General features: G+C 41.9%; 1 protein-coding gene and 2 pseudogenes across 3 annotated transcripts in view; 1 reads left to right on the top strand and 2 right to left on the bottom strand.

Annotated features, from left to right (window-relative positions):
• Positions 1-14,361, top strand: part of RRAGD (Ras related GTP binding D) — a 40,091-nt gene extending 25,730 nt beyond the window's left edge. For 2 of the 3 annotated variants that reach the window (XM_060283578.2, XM_070043455.1), the window contains exons 6-7: positions 4,040-4,188; positions 10,570-14,361. In XM_060283578.2, coding sequence (XP_060139561.1) covers positions 4,040-4,188; positions 10,570-10,721 — 301 coding nt within the window. In that variant the 3' untranslated portion in view covers positions 10,722-14,361. The remainder of the gene's footprint in view (positions 1-4,039; positions 4,189-10,569) is intronic. The other variant, XM_030859494.3, reaches the window with a different exon arrangement.
• A 2,033-nt stretch (positions 14,362-16,394) lies between these two features.
• Positions 16,395-17,040, bottom strand: LOC115854737 (ferritin light chain pseudogene; annotated as a pseudogene).
• A 2,175-nt stretch (positions 17,041-19,215) lies between these two features.
• On the bottom strand, positions 19,216-19,886 carry LOC115854847 (ferritin heavy chain pseudogene; annotated as a pseudogene).
• Between the last annotated feature and the right edge of the window lie 3,960 nt (positions 19,887-23,846).

The raw sequence follows: 23,846 nt of genomic DNA, 5'->3' as shown, positions 1-23,846 counted from the left end.
AATTGAGACTGTGATTAAAAATCTTCCAACAAACAAAGGCCCAGGACCAGATGGCTTCACAGGCAAATTCTATCAAACATTTAGAGAAGAGCTAACACCTATCCTTCTCAAACTCTTCCAAGATATAGCACAGGGAGGAACACTCCCAAACTCATTCTACGAGGCCACCATCACCCTGATACCAAAACCAGACAAATATGTCACAAAGCAAGAAAACTACAGGCCAATATCACTGATGAACATAGATGCAAAAACACTCAACAAAATACTAGCAAACAGAATCCAACAGCACATTAAAAGGATCATACATCATGATCAAGTGGGGTTTATCCCAGGAAAGCAAGGATTCTTCAATATACGCAAATTAATCAATGTGATACACCATATTAACAAACTGAAGAAGAAAAACCATATGATCATCTCAATAGATGCAGAAAAAGCTTTCAACAAAATTCAACACCCATTTATGATAAAAACTCTCCAGAAAGTAGGCATAGAGGGAACTTACTCAACATAATAAAGGCCATATATGACAAACCCACAGCCAACATCGTTCTCAATGGTGAAAAACTGAAACCATTTCCTCTAAGATCAGGAACAAGACAAGGTTGCCCACTCTCACTATTATTCAACATAGTTTTGGAAGTTTTAGCCGCAGTAATCAGAGAAGAAAAAAAAAATAAAAGGAATCCAAATTGGAAAAGAAGAAGTAAAGCTGTCACTGTTTGCAGATGACCTGATACTATACATAGAGAATCCTAAAGATGCTACCGGAAAACTACTAGAGCTAATCAGTGAATTTGGTAAAGTTTCAGAATACAAAATTAATGCACAGATATCTCTGGCATTCCTATACACTAATGGTGAAAAATCTGAAAGAGAAATTAAGGAAACGCTCCCATTTACCATTGCAACAAAAAGAATAAAATATCTAGGAATAAGCCTACCTAAGGAGACAAAAGACCTGTATGCCGAAAACTATAAGACACTGATGAAAGAAATTAAAGATGATACAAACAGATGGAGAGATATACCATGTTCTTGGACTGGAAGAATCAACAGTGTGAAAATCACTATACTACCCAAAGCAATCTACAGATTCCATGCAACCCCTATCAAACTATCAATGGCATTTTTCACAGAACTAGAACAAGAAATTTCACAATTTGTATGGAAACACAAAAGACCCCGAATAGCCAAAGCAATCTTGAGAAAGAAAAACGGAGCTGGAGGAATCAGGCTCCCTGACTTCAGACTATACTACAAAGCTACAGTAACCAACACAGTATGGTACTGGCACAAAAACAGAAATATAGATGAATGGGACAGGATAGAAAGCCCAGAGATAAACCCACACACATATGGTCATTTTATTTTTGATAAAGGATGCAAGAATATACAATGGAGAAAAGACAGCCTCTTCAATAAGTGGTGCTGGGGAAACTGGACAGCTACATGTAAAAGAATGAAATTAGAATGCTCCCTAACACCATACACAAAAATTAACTCAAAATGGATTAAAGACCTAAATGTAAGACCAGACACTATTAAACTCTTAGGGGAAAATATAGGCAGAACACTCTATGACATAAATCACAGCAGGATCCTTTTTGACCCACCTCCTAGAGAAATGGAAATAAAAACAAGAATAAACAAATGGGACCTAATGAAACTTAAAAGCTTTTGCACAGCAAAGGAAACCATAAACAAGACGAAAAGACAACCCTCAGAATGGGAGAAAGTATTTGCAAATGAAGCAACTGACAAAGGCTTAATCTCTAAAATTTACAAGCAGCTCATGCAGCTCAATAACAAAAAAAGAAACAACCCAATCCAAAAATGGGCAGAAAGGGCTTCCCTGGTGGCGCAGTGGTTGAGAGTCCGCCTGCCGATGCAGGGGACACGGGTTCGTGCCCCGGTCCGGGAAGATCCCACATGCCGCGGAGCGGCTGGGCCCGTGAGCCATGGCTGCTGAGCCTGCGCATCCAGAGCCTGTGCTCTGCAACGGGAGAGGCCACAACAGTGAGAGGCCCGCGTACCGAAAAAAAAAAAAAAAAATAGCAAAAATGGGCAGAAGACCTAAATAGACATTTCTCCAAAGAAGATATACAGATGGCCAACAAACACATGAAAGGATGCTCAACATCACTCATCACTAGAGAAATGCAAGTCAATACTACAATGAGGTATCACTTCACACCTGTCAGAATGGCCATCATCAAAAAATCTACGAACAATAAATGCTGGAGAGGGTGTGGAGAAAAGGGAATCCTCTAGCACTGTTGGTGGGAATGTAAATTGATACAGCCACTATGGAGAACAGTATGGAGGTTCCTTAAAAAACTAAAGATAGAACTATCATACGACCCAGCAATGCCACTACTGGGCATATACCATGAGAAAACCATAATTTAAAAAGAGTCGTGTACCACAATGTTCATTGCAGCTCTACTTAGAATAGCCAGGACATGGAAGCAACCTAAATGTGCATTGACAGATGAATGGATAAAGAAGATGTGGCACATATATACAGTGGAATATTAGCCAGCTATAAAAAGAAACGAAATTGAGTTGTTTGTAGTGAGGTGGATGGACCTAGAGACTGTCATACAGAGTGAAGTAAGTCAGAAAGAGAAAAATAAATGCCGTATGCTAACACGTATATATGGAATCTAAAAAAAAAAAAAAAGGTTCTGAAGAACCTAGGGGCAAGACAGGAATAAAGACGCAGATGTAGAGAATGGACTTGAGGACACAGGGAGGGGGAAGGGTAAAGTGGGACGAGGTGAGAGAGTGGCATGGACATATATACACTACCAAATGTAAAATAGATAGCTAGTGGGAAGCAGCCGCATAGCACAGGGAGATTAGCTCTGTGCTTTGTGACCACCTAGAGGGGTGGGATAGGGAGGGTGGGGGGGAGATGCAAGAGGGAGGAGATATGGGTGTATATGTGTAGCTGATTCACTTTGTTATAAAGCAGAAACTAGCACACCATTGTAGAGCAATTATACTCCAATAAAGATGTTAAAAAAAAAGAAGTATATGGAAGGATGTGTGTAGGTTATATGTGAACACTGTGTCTTTTTTTTTTTTTGCGGAACGCGGGCCTCTCACTGTTGTGGCCTCTCCCGTTGCGGAGCACAGGCTCCGGCCATGGCTCACGGGCCCAGCCGCTCCGCGGCATGTGGGATCTTCCCGGACCGGGGCACAAACCTGTGTCCCCTGCATCGGCAGGCGGACTCTCAACCACTGCGCCACCAGGGAAGCCCATACTGTGTCGTTTTATATAAGAGACTTGAGCATCTGCAGATTTTGGTATCTGCGGGGTAAATCCTGGAACCAAGCAACCCCCCCGCCCCCATAGTGAGGGATGACTGAACGTGTTTGTTTTTGCTGAACTAATTGGGAGGAATTTGTAACATGATTCTATAGGAATCGTGTCCTATAACAAGGATATTTTCTTGTAGGATCACAGTTTTAACTTTCACATTAAACTTATTTAACATGTCTGCATTACTCTTATCTAATATAGAGTCCATTTTCAAATTTTACCAAAGGTCCCGATTCTATGTTTCATAGCAGTTTTTTGCTGGATCCAGGATCTAGCCCAGCATTTTGCTGCCGTTTCTCTTCAGGCTGCTTTATTTTGGATCAGTTCTTCACCCCTACTTGGTCTTTCATCAGGCTGTGCTTTGGGCAGCCTGGTTATTCTGTCACGAGAGAAAACTGGAAGCCCTTGTGGGCCACGGAGGGGAGAAGAACTAACCTCCATCCCTCACCTGTGTTCCTCAGGTGCCTGAAGAGTTCCCAGCTGACACACCACACTCAGTGTGTCAGTAGGAAAGTGACTGTCATACACTGTGTACATTCTTGTGATCGGGGGTTTCTGAGATCTTTAGCCGAAAGGCACTGTAAGTGTAAACTCCCTGTCATTATGATTATCGTTCTCTTTGTGAAAGCTGGTCTCCGTCGCTGGGTTACAAACTGAAGTTCTTTCTCAGTGGTCAAATATGTTTTGGTTTCTGTCCCCATTTAGTCTCAAAGAAGATGGAGCAGGAACCCCTTATGACAAGGAATCAACAGCCATTATAAAGCTGAATAACACAACAGTTCTTTATTTGAAAGAGGTGACCAAGTTCCTGGCTCTCGTGTGCTTTGTCAGAGAGGAAAGCTTTGAAAGAAAAGGTAATTTTTTGTGTGATTTAAATGAAGCATTTCCATTCAGACGTTGAATGCAGGTGGACAGCAGTGTGCCTTGGGAAGCTTCCAGACTTTAGTCACAGGGCCCTTTGGCTCCTCCCGACATCCTGGGGTTTTGGGATCCGTGAACCAGCCTGCCCTCTAGTGATGCAGCTGCCGTGAGGTGGTAGTGGAACCACACCATCCTCCCAGGGAGGGGCTTGAGCTTTTCTGGGAGCAGAGCCAGCTGGGGCGTTGTTGCCAGGCTGTAGATCTCTTACCCCGGGGAGGTCCCCTAGCCTACAGGGGGTGCCAAGACCTCCCTCTTGGTCCACACCCCTAGAAGGTATTAGGGACCTTGTGACCACTTGTCCTCCCCGTGTAAAGGATGCAACTCATACAACATTAAAGCTAGATGTTATTTAACTTCTGTTCAGCCCTTGTCCATTCTTTAGTCCTAAAACACAGGGACAGCATCGTGATTTCAAAACAGGGAGATATGAATATATTTAATAACGTCACCAAATATCTTTTTAGGACCAAATTTAGTTTTATTTGGAAACAAAAGCAATTAACCCTCATAAAGATACTCATATTCCCCTGCCCTGCCGGGCACCACTATGTAAACTGGGAAATATCAGTTTACTGATGTAGCTAGGGATTCTTGCTAGTGATTAGGGGATGATTTACCCTAAATTCCCAACAAAGTGGCAATAGTAACATTTTCTGAAATAGCCTTTCTTCTTATATGCAATACATGTTCATTATAAAAATACTTTGAAAACTTAGGAAAGTATAAAAAAGTCAGTTTCACCATCTAGAGCTAAACTCCGTGTTAAATTTCTGGGATTTTTTTTCTCCTTCCTTTTCTCCCTCCCTCCCTCCCTTCATCCCTTCTTTCCTTCCTTTCTTCCAACAAAAGTGATGCCATATTGCCTATATAATTTTCTATCCTGTTGTTTTCACTTATTGATATTAAAATCTTCTTAATTCATTGAGCCTGAAAACATGATTTAGATATTTATTTATTTATTTATTTATTTATTTATTTATTTGCGGTACGCGGGCCTCTCACCGTTGTGGCCTCTCCCGTTGCGGAGCACAGGCTCCGGACGCGCAGGTTCAGCGGCCATGGCTCACGGGCCCAGCCGCTCCGCGGCACGCGGGATCCTCCCGGACCGGGGCACGAACCCGTGTCCCCTGCATCGGCAGGCGGACTCTCAACCACTGCGCCACCAGGGAAGCCCATGATTTAGATTTTTATTACTTCTTTTTGTTACAGAGTAATAGATTCATTTAGAAAATTTAGATATAATAAATAAGCAAAAAAAATAATTATTGATAAGCTTCTCACTCACATAATCACTCTTGATATTTTCTGTATAACTTTCCAGTTTTTTCATAGATATCTCTATATATGGTATTATATAATAAATACTACTTTATAACCTTCACTTAAATTATTACAGACATCTTTCCAATTCATTAAATCTTTTTTTAACCACATCATTTTAATGATTAGTTTCTTCTATTGTTAGAAATGTGTGTTGTTTCTAGATTTTGATGTTATAAATAATCCATAATGACCTTCTTTCCACTAAATATTTGTGTACATCTTTGGTTATTTCCTCAGGAAATACTTCAACAAATGGAATTACTTAGATCAATACATTTTGGTAGCTTCTAATGCATATTACCAAAATGTCCTTCAGGAAGTTTTTACAGGTTTATGCTACTAAGAGAATATGATTGTGTCCATTTGCTTTATTCTCATTAATATTGGGTATTAGCATTAAACACTGATAATTGAAAACAAATTTACATTTTTTCTGCTTCTTAGTGAAGTTGTGTATTTTTTCATGTATTTACTATTACCAGCCAAATTGCCTGTTATGTCCTTGGCCCTCAAAACTTTTAATTAAATGGTGGTAATCTTTTACTTTTTATTTTCATCTTGCTGAAACTAAGAACAGATTATATAATGGATTCATGGAATTTTGAAGATAGACAGGACCATCCTGTGTTTCACTCTCTCAGTTACTGATGATTTTACCCAGACCCAGGAAATAGAAGTGACTTTCTCCTATGGTCATACCACCAGTGTATAGCAGTCTGGGCTAAAGATTTCTAGGCTTCTCCCTGTATGGAATCAGTTCTGTGTATTGTGTTTTAAACCATTATACATATATTCCCTTGGTTAAAGATATTTCCAGAATTTATATTTGGTGATTAATATTTTGTGTTGATTTTGGAAACTAAGGAAAGTAAAAGTAATGCAAATAGTACAACTATAGACCCCAAACCATCTAGGGTGATGACAGGTCCTAAAATTTAGGTTACAATAACATCAACCTTGAGAGCTTGTTTATTTTGAACTGATTTTAGACTTAATAGAAAAGTTGCAAAAATAGTACGTAGTTTATATATACTCATCCAGCTTCCCGAAATGTTAACATGTTACATACTGTAGTACAGTAATCAAAGCTAGGGAATTAACATCAGTATAATACTATCAATATTAATAAAACTTACAGACCTTATTCAAATTTCACCAGTTTTTCCAAAAATACCTTTTTTTTCTGTTCCAGGATCCCAAATTGATTTAGTTATTATTTCTCCTAGTCTCCTCCAATCTGTGATGGTCTTTCATGACCCTGACACTTTTGAAGAGTACTCATCAACTATTTTGTACAACGTTCCTCAAATCGGGTTTGTCTGATATTTTCGCACAAGTGGAATGAGATTATGCAATTTGGCCAGAATACCACACAGAAATGATATTGTGTCCTTGGTGTATCATATGTTTATGACGTTAGTTTGGCTTATTACTGGCGATGCTGACTTGATTTAGTTAAGATAGCGTCTACCAGGCCTTTCCCCTGGAGAGTTCCTACTTTTCACTTTGTAGTGAATAAATACTTTCAAACTATGCAAATCCTCTTTCTCCTCACACTTTGCCCACTAATTTTAATGTCCATCTATGGTCGTGTGAGTTAATTTAAGCAGGAATTTCTCATGTGGATCTTGGGCAACTTATTGTTAAACCACCTAGGGAGGATCATCTCTGAAGATAGGCGGATTTTGTAAAATTTATTAAACTCATTAGAAACCTGAGTATTTGTTTTAATGTGATAAGAGAGATAAATAGGCAGACAAGGTTTAACCCCATGAAGTTAAACTTGTTTGCTTTTTAGGGTGACTAACCCATCTCCATTTGCCTGGGACAGAGGTGAGGGTTCCTGAAACAGGGGACCTTCAGGGCTGCAACTGGGAAAGTCCCAGGCAAATGCATTAAGTTGATCACCTTAGCTTTAGAAAGAGCTTGACGCTTTACATATGCATGGAGTGGTTCCATTTGTTTTTGCTGCTTTAATCTCAAGTGTTGAGTCCTGCTGGTGCTGATAATCAACCCTTGTTGGTTGACTTGTCCTGATGTTGGTCTCTCTCTGTTTTCGTGGATGATTTCTGACTGCTTTGGCAGAAAGAGGAGGATAGAAAGCGGAAGTGGGATTCTTGGTCTTAGCTGCGCATCGTAGGCACCTTGGGAAGGGAGGTGGTTAAAAAATATGGCCATTGAGGCCTGCCACAGAACAATTAGAACAGAATTCCTGGGAGAGGAACCTGGGGTTTGTTAATTTTTAAAAAGTTCTCTGGATGCTTTTAATATGCAGCTATGATTGAGAATCACTGAACCAAGAGAAGGATGTAGGACCATCCCATAACTGCGTATGGTGCTGAAGATAGTGCTTGTTCTGTTCATGTCTCTGTTCCTGTATTTTCTTTTTTTTAATAAATTTATTTATTTATTTTGGGCTGTGTTGGGTCTTCATTGCCGCATGCGGGCTTTTCTCTAGTTGGGGCGAGCGGGGGCTACTCTTCATTGCGGTGCGTGGGCTTCTCATTGTGGTGGCTTCTCTTGTTGCAGAGCATGGGCTCTAGGCACACGGGCTTCAGTTGTTGTGGCACGTGGGCTCAGTAGTTGTGGCTCACAGGCTTAGTTGCTCCACGGCATGTGGGTTCTTCCCGGACCAGGGCTTGAACCTGTGTCTCCTGCATTGGCAGACGGATTCTTAACCGCTGTGCTTCCAGGGAAGCCCTGTTCCTGTACTTTCAACTGTATTTTATGAAAGAGTTGAAATAAACAGCAAACTCTTTGTAGGCACTTCCTTTAAAAACCTCAGTCATGAATTTTCACTTTTAAAGCTCCAAATGCAGCAAGATTACTGTTACATTTTATTTTATTTATTTTTATTTTTTTATAAATTTATTTATTTAATTTATTTTTGGCTGTGTTGGGTCTTTGTTGCGGTGCGTGGGCTTCTCATTGCAGTGGCTTCTCTTGTTGTGGAGCGCGGGCTCTAGGTGCACGGGCTTCAGTAGTTGTGGCTCGCGGGCTCTAGAGCGCAGGCTCAGTAGTTGTGGTGCACGGGCTTAGCTGCTCCGCGGCATGTGGGATCCTCCCGGACCAGGGCTCGAACCCGTGTCCCCTGCATTGGCAGGTGGATTCCCAACCACTGCGCCACCAGGGAAGCCCCTACTGTTACATTTTAAATGTGCACCATGAATAAATTGAGATTTGTCAGGAATCATCAGTAGGCTGGATCTGAAATTTCCCAGGTTGAATTCTAATTGAGCCAAAGTCCTCTAGCTAAGCTTTCTGCCTAAGGCAGTTGGTTGCACACATAAGCAGAGAATTTTGAGGTGGTTCTCACCTCTCTTATCCAAACTCCCACTAAATAAAATCATTTCTATGCTCCATGTTTCTTTCTTTTTTTGAAGTTCATGCTTTGTTTGGAAGATGGTTCCAAGAAATAAAAGTGAGGAAGTGGGGAAATAGACAGGGAGGTAGAAAAGCCATCCACAGTGGGAGCTGTATGCTCACTCATGCTGGGGGAATCTCGGAGAAACTGTGTGCAAGAAATTTGGAATCACCCCCATTGGGCATGCAAGACTTCCACATTTGTCCACCAACTCCCATGTCTCTTTGTGTGAGGGATACCCTCAGAAACGTTTATTTCCATAGCCCTGGTACCTGTCTGTGTACCAAAGAAAGCTTCAGGCAGAGAAGAGATGCCCATACCTGGGCTTGCTTATTTCTTATTACTTTCTCCCTCTTGCCTCACTGGTCTTTTCTTGAGGAAATTATCTCCTAGTTTTATTGCACTGTGGTCACTATCACTGCAGAAGCAGCAGAGGGCGCCACTCAGAGAGTTTCCTGCTCCTGGAAGCTGAGATGGTGTTTCTTCCAGCATACTTGTGGTTGGTTACATGACTGCTTTGAAGCATTTCTCTTCTTGTCTGGAAAACAATTCTTTTTTTGGGGGGGGTGGGGGGGTACTCTGGAAGCATCACCTGAGTGGATGCAAATAATTTTGGGTCTAGTTATTTTAATAAATTTAAAGATAGTAAATGGAACCCACTGCCTTATCCTAATTGGTATAAACGTAATGCTGCTCTCAACACTTTACAAGTTAGTGGTGGTGATGAGAAATGTGCTCAAGACTTAGATTATATTTTATTCTATTTTGTATCAATTCTACAAAATTCTATTAATTTCTGAAAATACAAGAAGATTCTCCACTATTATTCTCCATTTAAAATTTACTTAATATTGAAAAACTGAGTGTCATTGCTTGTTGAATTCCTGAGCTCAGAGTTCACCTGAGGTGATGATAACCACTCTAAAATTAGGGACTGGGCTTCCCTGGTGGCGCAGTGGTTGAGAGTCCGCCTGCCGATGCAGGGGACACGGGTTCGTGCCCCGGTCCGGGAAGATCCTACATGCCGCGGAGCGGCTGGGCCCGTGAGCCATGGCCGCTGAGCCTGCGCGTCCGGAGCCTGTGCTCCGCAACGGGAGAGGCCACAACGGTGAGAGGCCCGCGTACCGCAAAATAAATAAATAAATAAATAAAATAAAATCAGGGACTTCGTTTTCCCCAAGGCTTATGACAACGGCTCTGTGACCTTGAGATCTCAGCTACATTCCAAGTCAGGGTCTGCCTCCACTCATAGTCAGTTTAATAATACCTTTTGGGGAAAAAATACTAATAAGTATTTCACTGAAGATATATCTTAATTGTTCTTACAATCTTTAATTCTGATTTTTTAAAAAGGCAGTTCAATTGGTTCTTCAAACTTTTTGGGTCATAGACACCTTTGAAAATGTGGTATATACTCTGGAACCTTTCGTTAGTAAAAATATATATATTCACAAGACTTTGCCTGCAATTCCTGAAGCCCAGCTGCACACCTCCTAGAGAAATCTATAGATCTTATGTTAAGCCTGCTCCTCTACCGCCCCCTACTGGCTTGTCTTCACCATAGCTGCCATGAAAAGAGATTATTTCTAGGAGGCACCTCTATAAATATTTTTGTTTTCTTCTCCAGGGCTGATTGACTATAATTTTCATTGCTTCCGGAAGGCCATCCATGAAGTTTTTGAGGTGAGAATGAAAGTGGTGAAGTCACGAAAGGTTCAGAATAGACTGCAGAAGAAAAAAGGAGCCACCCCTAACGGGACGCCTAGGGTGCTGCTGTAGGTGAGGTTTCAGGAACATCTTTTGAAATCAGACCTTTCAATGAGGCTGCTGCTCTGTGTTGCACTAAAGGAAGAGGAAGAAGGAGATGGGGACACACGACATATATTTGCTGTAAAAAAAAAATTCCTGCCACCCACTTGATCTTCTCTTTTTTTTAAATAAAGTAAGCACTTTGAAGCAAAAACGTATATTAACAATGAAGTGAAATCTACTGTAACTTCATTACACAAATGTAAACTTTTATGGTCTGTAGTCAGAAAAAATCCTGTGTGAGAACTGCCAGGAACTGTATATATTTTGCACTTTTTCATGTGTATTTTTTTTTCCTCATTGAACTAAACTTTGATAAAACAACTTTTCTAGGCTCTTTTCTGTCCTTGGTGTCTAGGACATGCATACCGAGTCCATATCTATAGGGCAGTCAGAAAGTAATCAAAAAGTGATGCGTTGGCAATGACTTTTTATAAATTTGGGAATCTTTGCTACCAATTGTTGAGAAAAAACATTTTTCAGTGGAGGAACAGATTGGGGCAGCAAGCTTCAGGAGCAATAAGAACTGTCCCCTGTTTATAACTGACATAAATAGAAGTTTTATAGAATAATATTAGCACCAAACTTACCTAAAAATTTCTATAGCCGTGACAGTGCTTCCCTAGTCGACCCTTTTTACAAAACTCTTTACCTCAACACACATCTCTATAATCATTTTATACAGAGAGGTTATTTCCTTTTGCTGCATTACTGTTCTTTAGAACCTTTGGGACCAGATTTCCAAAATGGTGCCGATCAATGGAGAGAAATCAGAATGTCACTAAATTGCAGGGTTTCTGGAGGCTTTTCTGTACCTGCCACTCAGGCTAAAGTAATAACATCAGAGGCCACATGGTTTCCCAAATGTAGGTGATTGGCAACTGCAGATTTTAAAATATGTTCTATACAATGTTTGGCCCCTGTGGAATGAGCCTCTTACTGTGCAACATTGCAAATGTTTATTTAGGACCAGTTTTTTTGTTGTTTTTTTTGCATTGCTCCACGACCACAGGTAATATCTCAGTTCTCTGCCACAGAGCTGAATCCTGATGGGCACATTTGTCCCCTCTGAGTCTCCCTCTCACCTGTGACAGTGTGCCTTGGGGACTCTGCCTGTTCCCACCTTATGATTGAACTAGAGCTCGGCTCTCCGGCAGCGTGTTCTGCATGGCTAAATAGCCATCCTGATAACCTCTAAAGGTCAGTGGAAAAGGATGGCCAGGGGAGGCATTACAGTTAGCTTTGTGTCTGTTTCTATGAAATTCTTCCACTTATGTTTACTTTAGGCCAACAGCAAGTTAATAGATTCTAAATCTACCCCCATCCCAAACCATTCCAAGTAGATTATTCTAGATCCATCCCAAGGGTCAGTGCCCTAAGTAAAGCATGTTGGCAGGTATTAGAAAATGTTTTTAGCAGAGCCTCATAGGGATAGCAATGCTGATCCTAGCAAAAATGGATCAGGTTCCTAAAGCAACTTGATCTTGAAGCTATCCCACTACTATCTGCAGCTTCTTTCCATCCTCTCCCCTTCCATCCTTTTCCCAAGTCCTATTCCTTTGAGGCTGGTAACTGTAATTTAAGATGGTAGCTGATTGGGGTTTAAGGTTTGAGCCCTCCCAAGGGTCTGTGCATTTTGGAAGGAAATTTCTAAAAATCATGAAGGTGCCCTAACTCCCTTCCTCGTGATTCCTACTCAAAAACACAGGTGGGTAGGAAGCCAGCGTTCCAGGGAAGTCTTTTTCCTAATTTTCACACCTATAACCTGTTAGACCTTTGCCAACATGGTACATGGAAGTTATTCTTATAAATCTATTCTTTAATATTTTTACACAGCGTTTCTTTTTGGATAAGCAAATAAAGAATCACTTTTCTAAAGTGACTTTATCCTCAAGATAGAGACATTTACCTATCTGGTAAATCACACATTACTTAGGTATATATGTTATTATAACCAGGTGGAGCTTCCATTTTTAAGCTGGGTATATGATGGGTTTTTGTTAAAATGTGCCTTAAAAGCCTATTACTTCAAGAGCAAATGATTCTTTGGGGGAAAGGCAAAGTTAATGCTATGACATCAGACTCAAGTTCATGGTAGTAAGTGCACTCTTTGATTAATGACACACTGATACATAGACTACTGCCTCAAAGCCGCAAGCATGGCAATGACCTCTTAGTTAAAGAGAAATGTAGGAGTTATATCTAAGCATTCAGTTTCTGAAGTCTGTGCTATTGGAATTACAAAATCTCTTCAATTCCTTTTTCATTTTATTTTTGATATGGGACTTAGCTTACTTGTGTGTGGCCACCTTTAGGTCTCAAATGTAATGCTATAAATATGTATAAATATACAAAATAATGTATAAATACAAAGCCCAAGTACATGGCTACAGTGACTGCGCTGGAACATTTTTGCTCGTTTTCAAAGGTTGAGAACTTGACCTACAGGTTTCCAGGGCAATTAGAACTTCTATGTAGGGATGAGACTCTGCTTGTGAAATACCCTCTTTGGTTATTTTCAGTGATGTAGATTAGTGTGTATGACCAGGGTAGCGTGTTTCTGAAGGAATATATATCAAAAACTGGTTGACAGTCACAGACGGTAATGTTTTGTGAACATGATATATTTTGGGCCCTTAAATGTAAAAATGCCTAAAAACACAGCAATATTGTTATATACGGGTTCTATGAAACACACTCGAGAAAAACAGCGGGATTGTCTTGATTATTAAAGTATGGTATGCATTCAACTTATGTGGACTGGATGTAATTTGTAATCAAGTATAGTATTTAGTATTATGTTTTACTTTAAGCAGTACATCATTTATAACCATCGTTAAAGCATTCCTTTCAAGAACGTTAGCTGCCCATTTAAAAGCGTGTGTCATACGCTCATGATTTGGTAACACTCATTTTATTTCAGGCACATTCGTAACTAATCTTTCTGGGAGCGGAATGGTCTCTTCGGTGAAAAGAAAGCATGGTCTTTCATGTTTGTGAGGTTGTTTACTGTATACATGCATATCACTGCTGGGTTCCTTTAGATAAATGTGTTTGTCCTAATTAACCAGCTATCGCTTTATGAAAATAAGGATAAATTGATCTATTTAAGTTGGATTTACATTTTTATTTATTTTTTTAAACACTCGTATCTCTCCATATTTTTGATGGGCCTATTTTGGCTGTAGAACTTATTTCAGTAAACTTCAGATGTTCTTGCTGCTCTGGCCCTAATCCCTAGCCATCTGAAAATTCTTTTCCTAACAGTCCACATTTTGATTTTTACTTGCTTAGTAAGATTCCACCGTATAATGACTTTTATAGATCCCCTCAGAGTTCTCAGAGAGGGCTAGCATTAAATGTTATATATGAAATCCTGTTTCTCATGGGAAAATCTGAACTGAAATAATTATTTCCAGACCTCCCTGGTGGTGCAGTGGTTAAAACCCGCCTGCCAATTCAGGGGACACGGGTTCAATCCCTGGTCCGGGAAGATCCCACATGCCACGGAGCAACTAACAATTGCTGAGCCTGTGCTCTAGAATCCACGAGCCACAACTGCTGAGTCCACGTGCCATAGCTACTGAAGCCTGCACGCCTAGAGCCCGTGCTCCGCAACAAGAGGAGCCACTGCAGTGAGAAACCTGAGCACTGCAAGGAAGAGTAGCCCCCCGGTCTCTGCAACTAGAGAAAGCCCGCACGCAGCAATGAGGGTCCAGTGCAACCAAAAAACAAAAATTATTTCCAAGTTTGTTTGTTTTTTTTTGGCTGCATTGTATGGCATGTGGGATCTTAGTTCCCCGACCAGAGATCGAACCCATGCCTTCTGCAGTGGAAGTTCAGAGTCCTAACCACTGGACCTCCAGGGAATTCCCCAAGATTTTTAATCAGTGGTGATGTTGAGTTTAGGAGAAAGAAAATGTCATTAAAAGCATTATTTAATACTAACAGATATTGAGTGCACACGATATGCCATGCACTGCTCTTAAATGCTTTACATAATTATCCTCAAAAACCCAAGAGGTAGGTACTATTTTTTTTTTTTTTCGCGGTACGCGGGACTCTCACTGTTGTGGCCTCTCCCGTTGCGGAGCACAGGCTCTGGACGCGCAGGCTCAGCGGCCATGGTTTACGGGCCCAGCCGCTCTGCGGCATGTGGGATCTTCCTGAACCGGGGCACGAACCCGTGGCCCCTGCATCGGCGAGCGGACTCTCAACCACTGCGCCACCAGGGAAGCCCGAGGAAGGTACTGTTATCCTATTTTACAGAGGAGGCAGCTATAAAAGATAAAATGAAAATAACTTGAGATCATATTACTAGCAAGATACGAGGCCTGGAGTTGGACCTAAGAGTCCACCCTGTCAATTACTGCTCTAAGTAACCTCACCAAATGTCCCTTAAAATTCCCTCCTTTCGTGACTAGGAAGAGGGAGACTTGAAGTTCAGAGTTTCTGCCACATGGGCTTATGAAGGCTGACATGCTGAGGTGTTTAAGATACCTTTTCTTACATAAGAATCAGTAGGAGCAGTCTGCTAATGTGCTTCACTTGGAGCAGAAACTCAACAAAGATTATGCTATTTTTCTTCCTAATCCATTAAATAACTCTAGTGCCCAAAATAATATTAGCAGCATTTAAATATCAGAAAATTTAAATACCTTTTATAGACATTTGATTTTCTTTCTTTTTTTTTTCTTCTTTGGCTCCGCTGCGCGGTTTGCGGGATCCCCAACCAGGGATTGAACCTGTGCCCTGGCAGTGAAAGCACCGAGTCCTAACCACTGGACCGCCAGAGACCCCAAGCCATCTGATTTTCTGAGAAGCAATAGTATATCAAACTGTAAGAAAATCAAGAGAGAATAGGCCTTTGATCTTAGCTATAGTCAACCTTTACCTTGATTTTTTAGTATATGTAACTAACTTAAAACACTGATCTGGATTAAAATTCTAAAAGATACATTTCAATCCTAATCCTTCAAACCTAAATTTAAAATTGATGCTAGCATACCTTTGTTGGACTCTCCTATAAGAGGGGCCTCAGATCTAACATGTCCCACATGGAACTGGCTTCTTTCTTGCTAAATCTTCTCTCCCTGTGATGGCGTGACCACCCTCCCTAGGGTCCCTGCCAGAAACTTGGGTCTCTTTTTTTTTTCTTTTCTGCAGAAAGCTATTGTTTCCATTTTGGTCCAAGGCTTGAGAGAGGGCTCCAGGGTGATGAAAAAGCTGCCTAGGGCTTCCCTGGTGGCGCAGGGGTTAAGAATCCGCCTGCCAATGCAGACGACACAGGTTCGAGCCCTGGTCTGGGACGATCCCACATGCCTCAGAGCAGCTAAGCCCACGCACCGCAACAACTGAGCCTGCGCTCTAGACCCTGCGAGCCACAACTACTGAGCCTGCGAGCCTAGAGCCCGTGCTCCGCAACAGGAGAAGCCACTGCAATGAGAAGCCCGCGCACCGCAACGAAGAGTAGCCCCCGCTCGCCGCAACTAGAGAAAGCCCACGAGCAGCGATGAAGACCCAATGCAGCCAAAAATAAATTAAATAAATTAAAAAAAAAACAAAAAAGCTGCCTAGTGGATGCAGAGAGGGACTTCAGGCAGAAGCCCCGACACCAGAGGGGTTCCTCAAAGGCTGCTGGGCTCCGGAGGCTCCTAGTCATGCTGGAGGGTGAGCCTTTCGAAGAGAGACTCGCCCAGCCCAGCCTGGGGACCAGCCAGCCTGCGGAGATCGGGCAGGTGGTCACCCATCTTCTTGATGAGTTTCACCTGCTCATCCAGGAAGTGGTTCTCCAGGAAGTCACAGAGGTGGGGGTCTGCATGGGCAGAACTCAGGGCATGCAGATCCAAAAGTGCCTGGGTCTGGTTCTTTTCCATGAGAATGGTGGCTTCCATAGTGTCCTGGGTTTTAGCCCCCTCATCTTGGTGAGTATTCTACAAGACCTGGAAGAGGGCGCGACCATCGCACTGGTTTTTCATTTTTAAGAGATGCTGTGCACCCTCGCGCTTCTCCTCGGCCAGTTCGTGGAAACAGTGGCCCACGCCCTCCAGAGCCACATTGTCGCCATGGAAATAGAAGCCCAGGGAGAGGTAGGTGCGGGAGTCCCACAGATGCATGTTGACCGGGCAGTTGCTGACGGCCTCCACCTTGGTAGAACAGTTCTTTTTTTTTTTTTTTTAGGGTATAGTTGTTTTACAATGTTGTGTTAGTTTCTACTGTACAATGAAGTGGAGTTCCCTGTGCTCTACAGCACGTCGGTAGAACAATTCTGACGAATCTGGAAGCTCATGGTTAATTGGTAATAAGGAGCTAAGCTCAGAAAATGGTGTTGGCTCGTCCCGGAGGCCAATAATAGCTGAGTGGCTGATTCCAAAGGCTGCGACTGGAAAATAAAGGTTGGAGGCTGGTGGGAGGCTGGAGCAAGGGGCGTCCCTGGGTCTGTTCCGTCCAAACACTGTCAAAGCAAGAGACAGATCTGTGGGACAGCGGAGCGCACTGCCTGGATCTCATTTTTTTTTTTTTTTTTTTTTTTTTGGCTGCGTTGGGTCTTCGTTGCGGTGCGCGGGCTTCTCATTGTAGTGAGTTCTCCTATTGCGGAGCACGGCGCGCGGGCTTCAGTAGTTGTGACACACGGGCCCAGCCGCTCTGCGGCACGTGGGATCCTCCTGGACCAGGGCTCGAACCCGTGTCCCCTGCACTGGCAGGATGATTCTTAACCACTGTGCCACCAGGGAAGCCCTGGATCTCATTCTTGACTCTCCCTTCCTGCACACCTCCTCCAAGCAATCATCCAGTTCCTTCAGCTCAGCTTTACAAAGGTCTACTGAATCTCTTCTCTCCACCTCCCCTCCACTCTCCTGGTCTAAGCCACCTTCTCCTCGAATCTGAATCTCAGTGGCCTCTTAACTAGTATCCCTCTGCCTCGGCCATCCATCCGTTCCATTCTGCACACAAGACCCAGAGTGACCATCAAACCTCACTTCTGACCACGTCACTTTCTTGCTTGACACCTTCGTAGGTTTCCACTATAGGTATCAGTCATACTCCTCAAAAAAGTTTGCAAGACCCTGCCTGCTCAGTCCCGACCCCCTTCTCCAGCCTTGGTTCATTCTCCCTCAACAGCGCTGGACCAGTAGCACAGTCCTTTCTTTATCAGCCATTTTCTGAGTTAAGTTATACTTTTCTTTCATTCAACAGTTATTGATTGGGTATCTATTATATGCCAGACCTTGTGCTAGTAAAATAGCACAAAGACAGACACTGAAGATTTTAACATCTAAAAATAATAGAAAATAAACTAGTTTTAGATAGGTCCTGTAGATGTTAGTTTTTGTAACCACAGCTGTATAGGATCTTACCACTCTCCAGCAAAGACCATGGAGAGTCATAACAAGCATCTGAAAAGTTGAGTTGTTCTACCAAGAGAAGATCAATAGCTATATTTAATGTATTATTAATTTACTGTGACTAAATACAAGAGGTAGGCTGTGAAAGTAGAAATGTTTATTGAAGTAGTGCCTTTCCCTGTAATTAAGAGAAGAGGTGAATTATCTTAAAAATGTGTTTTAAGTGTTACTTTAATGTTCAGACTTTTCTAACTTAATCCATATATGAAGTCAACAGCATTTCCAAAATTAGATTTAATAAAAAGTTTATTAAAATTTTTTAACATCTTTATTGGAGTATAATTGCTCTACAATGGTGTGTTAGTTTCTGCTTTATAATAAAGTGAATCAGCTATATATATACATATATCCCCATATCTCTTCCCTCTTGCATCTCCCTTCCACCCTCCCTATCCCACCCCTCTAGGTGGTCACAAAACACCGAGCTGATCTCCCTGTGCTATGTGGCTGCTTCCCACTAGCTATCTATTTTACATTTGGTAGTGTATGTATGTCCATGCCACTCTCTCACGTCATCCCAGCTTACCCTTCCCCCTCCCCGTGTCCTCAAGTCCATTCTCTACGTCTGCGTCTTTATTCCTGTCCTGCCCCTAGGTTCTTCAGAACCTTTTTAAAAAAGTTTATTTTACTGTTACTCCTCTTTTCCATCTGTTTGTACCAGGAACTCTGAGTGCTGTCCAAGGTAGATGTTTATATTCTCTTACTAAATTGATATGAAGAAGATGTGAAGAGAATCTGATGGTAAGAAATAGGGCTAATGCAGAGCTTTTAAAGAAATCATTTAGAATTTTGAAAGGTTGGATGATTTTTTTTTAGTGAGGTGTTTTTTTTGTTTGTTTTTTTTCCGGCTTCAACATGTGGCATGTGGAACTTCCCTGACCAGGGATTTAACCTGTGCCCCCTGCAGTGAAAGTGTGGAATCCTAACCACTGGACCACCAGGGAAGTCCGGATGATATATATATATTTTGGGGGGGGGGTACCAAATTACTTTACTTGAAGGAATGGTACTAAGGAAAGGACTTGTAGATGTTTTGGTACAACTTACAGAAAAGGTAAAGGTAACCCAGACATGCATGCACTGCCTTGGTGACCAGGGAAGTCACCCCTGTGGCTACGGGAAGCCAGCCTAAGGCTTAGCTCTCATTATCACTATTTCCCAGGGTGTGCTTGTCAAAGGGATACTGTACCATGCCACATTCGGGGGCCCCCATCATGCGCAAGTTGGTTACGTGGTCACCCAATTCTTCAATGGATTTCACCTGCTCATTCAGATAATGAGTCTCAATGAAGTCACACAAATGGGGGTCATTTTTCTCCGTGGCCAGTTGGTGCAGTTCCAGTAGTGACTGATTCACACTTTTCCAAGTGTAGCGCACATCCCATTGCATTCAGCCCATTCTCCCAGTCATCACGGTCTGGTTTCTTGATATCCTGAAGGAAGATTCGGCCACCCCGTTGGTTCTGCAGCTTCATCAGTTTCTCAGCATGTTCCCTCTCCTCACAAGATTGGTGAAGAAAGTATTTGGCAAAGTTCTTCAAAGCCACATCATCGCGGTCAAAATAGTACGACATGGACAGGTAGACGTAGGAGGCATAGAGCTCCAGGTTGATCTGGCGGCTAATGGCGGCCTCCGAGCCCTGGTGGTAGTTCTGGCGCACCTGCGAGGGGGACGCGGTCGTCATGGCGGGCGGCTGAGGTGAAACGGTGGCGGTGGCTGCGCGGCTGTAACGGCGGCGGGGACCTTGGGGCGGTCGGAGGGCGCTGTGAGGTGGTGGCGAGGGCTGGCTCTGAGCGGCCGGCCGGAGCTGCGGAAGAGCACCGGGTTCCGTCCAAGCACTGTTGAAGCAAGAAACCGCGGCGACTCTCCGCGAGGACTGTCCAGGTGATATATATATATATATATATATATATATTTTTTTTTTTAATTTGTTTATTTATTTATTTATGGCTGCATTTGGTCTTCATTGCTGCATGTGGGCTTCCTCTAGTTGCGGCGAGCGGGGGCTACTCTTCGTTGTGGTGCGCGGGCTTCTCGTTGCAGTGGCTTCTCTTGTGGTGCGCAGGCTCTAGGCACGCGGGCTTCAGTAGTTGTGGCATGCAGGCTCAGTAGTTGTGGCTTGCGAGCTCTAAAGCATAGGCTCAGTAGTTGTGGCGCGTGGGCTTAGTTGCTCCGCGGCATATGGGATCTTCCCGGACCAGAGCTCGAACCCATGTCCCCTGCATTGGCAGGTGGATTCTCAACCACTGCGCCACCAGGGAAGCCCCGGATGATATTTTTAAAGGTGTCAGATTTGGCTTGGCAGGCCCTCCAGAAGATCTACCTTTATCAGAAATTCAAGTTCAGTTCAGGCAGGGATTATATTTCAGTTGTACCGTCAGTATCTTTGCAGTTTTTTATAATTGTTAGGGTAAAGTGAAAATATAGGCTTTAATGGTCCCTGTTATCCTTTAAAAAATACTTCAGATTGTATCATGTTATTCCAAGGAACAATTCAATTTCATGAAAACAAATAGATTTAGGGAATTCCCTGGCGGTCCAGTGGCTGGGACTCCGAGTTCTCACTGCAGAGGGCCCAGGTTTGATCCCTGGTCTGGGAACTAAGATCCCACAAACCATGTGGGGGTGGCCAAAATAAATAAATAAATAAATTTAAATTATATATAAAATAAGTAAAATGATTAAAATTAAGTGAACAAATAAAACAAGTAAATAAAAAAGAAAATCTGAAACAAGATCTTTAATCCAGTAAATACCAGTCAATAGTCTTTCTTTATAGAATGTTACATTTTTTGGCTTCAATAAATGATTTACACTTACAGGTGAGATGGAGTCTGGTCCTCGGTATTCAATATTGAAAAGGCAAACAATCTTAAAAAGCAGAATGGGGGGCGGTGGGATGAATTTGGGAGATTGGGATTGACATACATACACTTTTTTTTTTCTCTCAAAAATTTCAATTTATTTTTAGATAACACTTATGGAAAAAGAGATAGACAAGAATATTCACTTTTTATGGTCAGTGTTTTGTTTTGTCTTGTTTTAAATTCGGGTATAGTTGTTTTACAATGTTGTGTTAGTTTCTACTGTATAGCGAAGTAGAGTTCCCTGTGCTATACAGCAGGTTCTTATTAGTTATCTATTTTATACATATTAGTGTACATATGGGGATTGACATATATACACTACTGATACTATGTATAAAATAGATAACTAATGAGAACCTACTGTATAGCACAGGGAACTCTACTCAATACTCTGTGGTGACCTAAATGGGAAGGAAATCCTAAAACGAGGGGGTAATGTATACGTATTGCTGATTCACTTTGCTGTACAGCAGAAACTAATACAACATTATAAAGGAACTATACTCCAATAAAAATTAAAAACACAAAACAAAACAGAATGACCATGTGAACTCATACCCAAAGCAATGTTTGAATGGATGCTTAAAACTGCCCTGGGACAGAACTGCAGGAGTCAACCCTTTATGAAGTCCATTTTTAACTTTTTGTTGTGAGCCACAATAAACACAATTCACAATGCAAACTATTATACCCTCATGCTTACAAATATTACTTTAAAAAAAATCTCATGAAGTACTATTCTTTCTACATGCAATGCATTCTAGTATTTTTCTCTTTCATTTCCTTTATAAAAAAAGATCTCACAATCCACTAATGGGTCATGACCTGCAATTTGTAAGCACTGCTAGAGGGAACCCACTGGCCAGATCAGAGATATCTGAGGATTTTCTTTCTAACCTAGAAGATTTTCCTTCTCTCTGTGTTAATTTTAAGATCTTACCAAACAGGGAAATTCTGAGAAAGTTCTTGAATTTTTCTTTCATTTGATCAGGGCTTTCTGCTGTGTTGACCAGAGCAGTTTCACTTTTCACTGCCATCCCTTGGATGTTTTTGTATGTTGGGTTGTCGTCCGGGGGCTGCAGTCTCTAGAGGATCATCTTTTACTATAGACTCTATCCTTGACTATAATAAATAATTAACTTGGAGTTTAGTGATTCATGAGTTCATATTTAACTTCTAAGGGGTCCTTTTTTGATTCAGATGACATCGGTCTTATCCAGCATCAAGAATCCATGAGTTTTGCCCTTTTGTGCTCTTTGGACACTCCCAAGAACCAGGTGGACAAGGCCCTTTCCCATGAAAGGGGGCTGATCTAGCTCCCTCCACTCAGGATGGGGGTGGGGGGAAGGGGGACATTAACTAGTGTCCAGCTGCCTAAGGCCTTGACCTCCCTGCTTTCTTAATCTGTACTAATAAGCTGCTGGGGCAAGGGGGATCTTTCTAGTCCCCCAGAACTGAGAGTCAGAATACTAAGGCCCTTTCCCTGAATGGCCAAGTACAGTAGAGCAGTTAAGACCTAGGCTCTCCCATGCTAACCCTCTCCATCTCTGCGGAGAATTCCATTCCTATAAGCTATTTCTGTTTGCTTCCAGTTTCCATGATTGCCTAAATCCCTTTGTCTGCTGCCAATTCTCTGCCTCTGGCCGGTGGATAGCTCACCCCTGCAGTGTTCCACCTTCACCAGCTAGATAGTAACCGGGAACTAACTCCAGACTCTCCCAGACCCCTATAAGGCGGTCTTGGTAACAGGCTTTCACTGCCCCTACGTGGGAAGCAAACAGTAAAGGTGCTGACAGGGAGAGACCAGGCCTGGATGTCTTTCCATATTTGTGGAAGAGGAAGGAAATCAGGTTTATAATGTGCAAGAAATACTGCCACCAATTCACGTTATACTGTTTCATTTAATGCTCCAGGCCAGTGTTTCTCAAAGTTACTTGATCTTAAGCATCATCTAGGGTGCTTAAAGATGCAAATTCCCATCTCTACCCCAGCGTTCTGGAATGGGAATCTCTGGGCAGAGGTCTGTCTGGGAATCTGTATTTTAAAACAAGCACCTAGGCAATTCTTACAGTTTGGGAGACATTGGCCTGTAGTTGTTGGCAATGAATCTTTATTGTGGTTATAGTTATGTGGAGCTACACATGTGCTATAATTGTATAGAACTACAAACACACAAACACAAATCAGTACTTGTATAACTGGTGAAGTCTGAGTAAGTTCTGTGCATTGTACCAATGTCAATTTCCTGATTTTGACATTGTATTATATATATGTAAGATCTTAACACGGGGGAGGCTTCACGAAGGATGTTTGGGACCTCCCTGTATATTCTTTTGTTGTTTCCTGTGCATTTATAATAGTTCCAAAATTTAAAAAAAATTTTAAGTCAAAAAAAAAAAAAGGGATAGGAAGAGAAATGGTGAAGCACTAGGATTGGAATCACCTAGAAGAGCTTTTGTCACTCCTCCATAAACGTACACACACACGGACACATATGTACACACACACATATATCTCAAGCATTGGTGTCCTTTTCCAACTTGATTTATTTCAAAGTCTACATTAGTTAATCTGCAGCTTGAATGTAGAACTTTTATGGATGTAAATGAAACAATTTAAAAGTTTATTTAAACCATCTATTCATTTAGATATTTAAATACTTGCATTTAATATCAAAAATTATACAAAATGGTATTAATTTAGAAAAGTTACTTTTTCTTCACTCAAATAATTTTAGTCAAATTCTTCACAGGGATCTGCTACAGCAGGGTCTCTCTCATCACTGGAACAACATTTTGAGTCATCTAACAGTTCCCTTCTA

This window comes from Globicephala melas, chromosome 14 (assembly GCF_963455315.2).
Source record: "Globicephala melas chromosome 14, mGloMel1.2, whole genome shotgun sequence".
Classification (NCBI taxonomy): Eukaryota; Metazoa; Chordata; class Mammalia; order Artiodactyla; family Delphinidae; genus Globicephala; species Globicephala melas.
The sequence above is the reverse complement of the archived record's forward strand: the minus strand, read 5'-3'. Positions and strand labels throughout refer to the sequence as shown.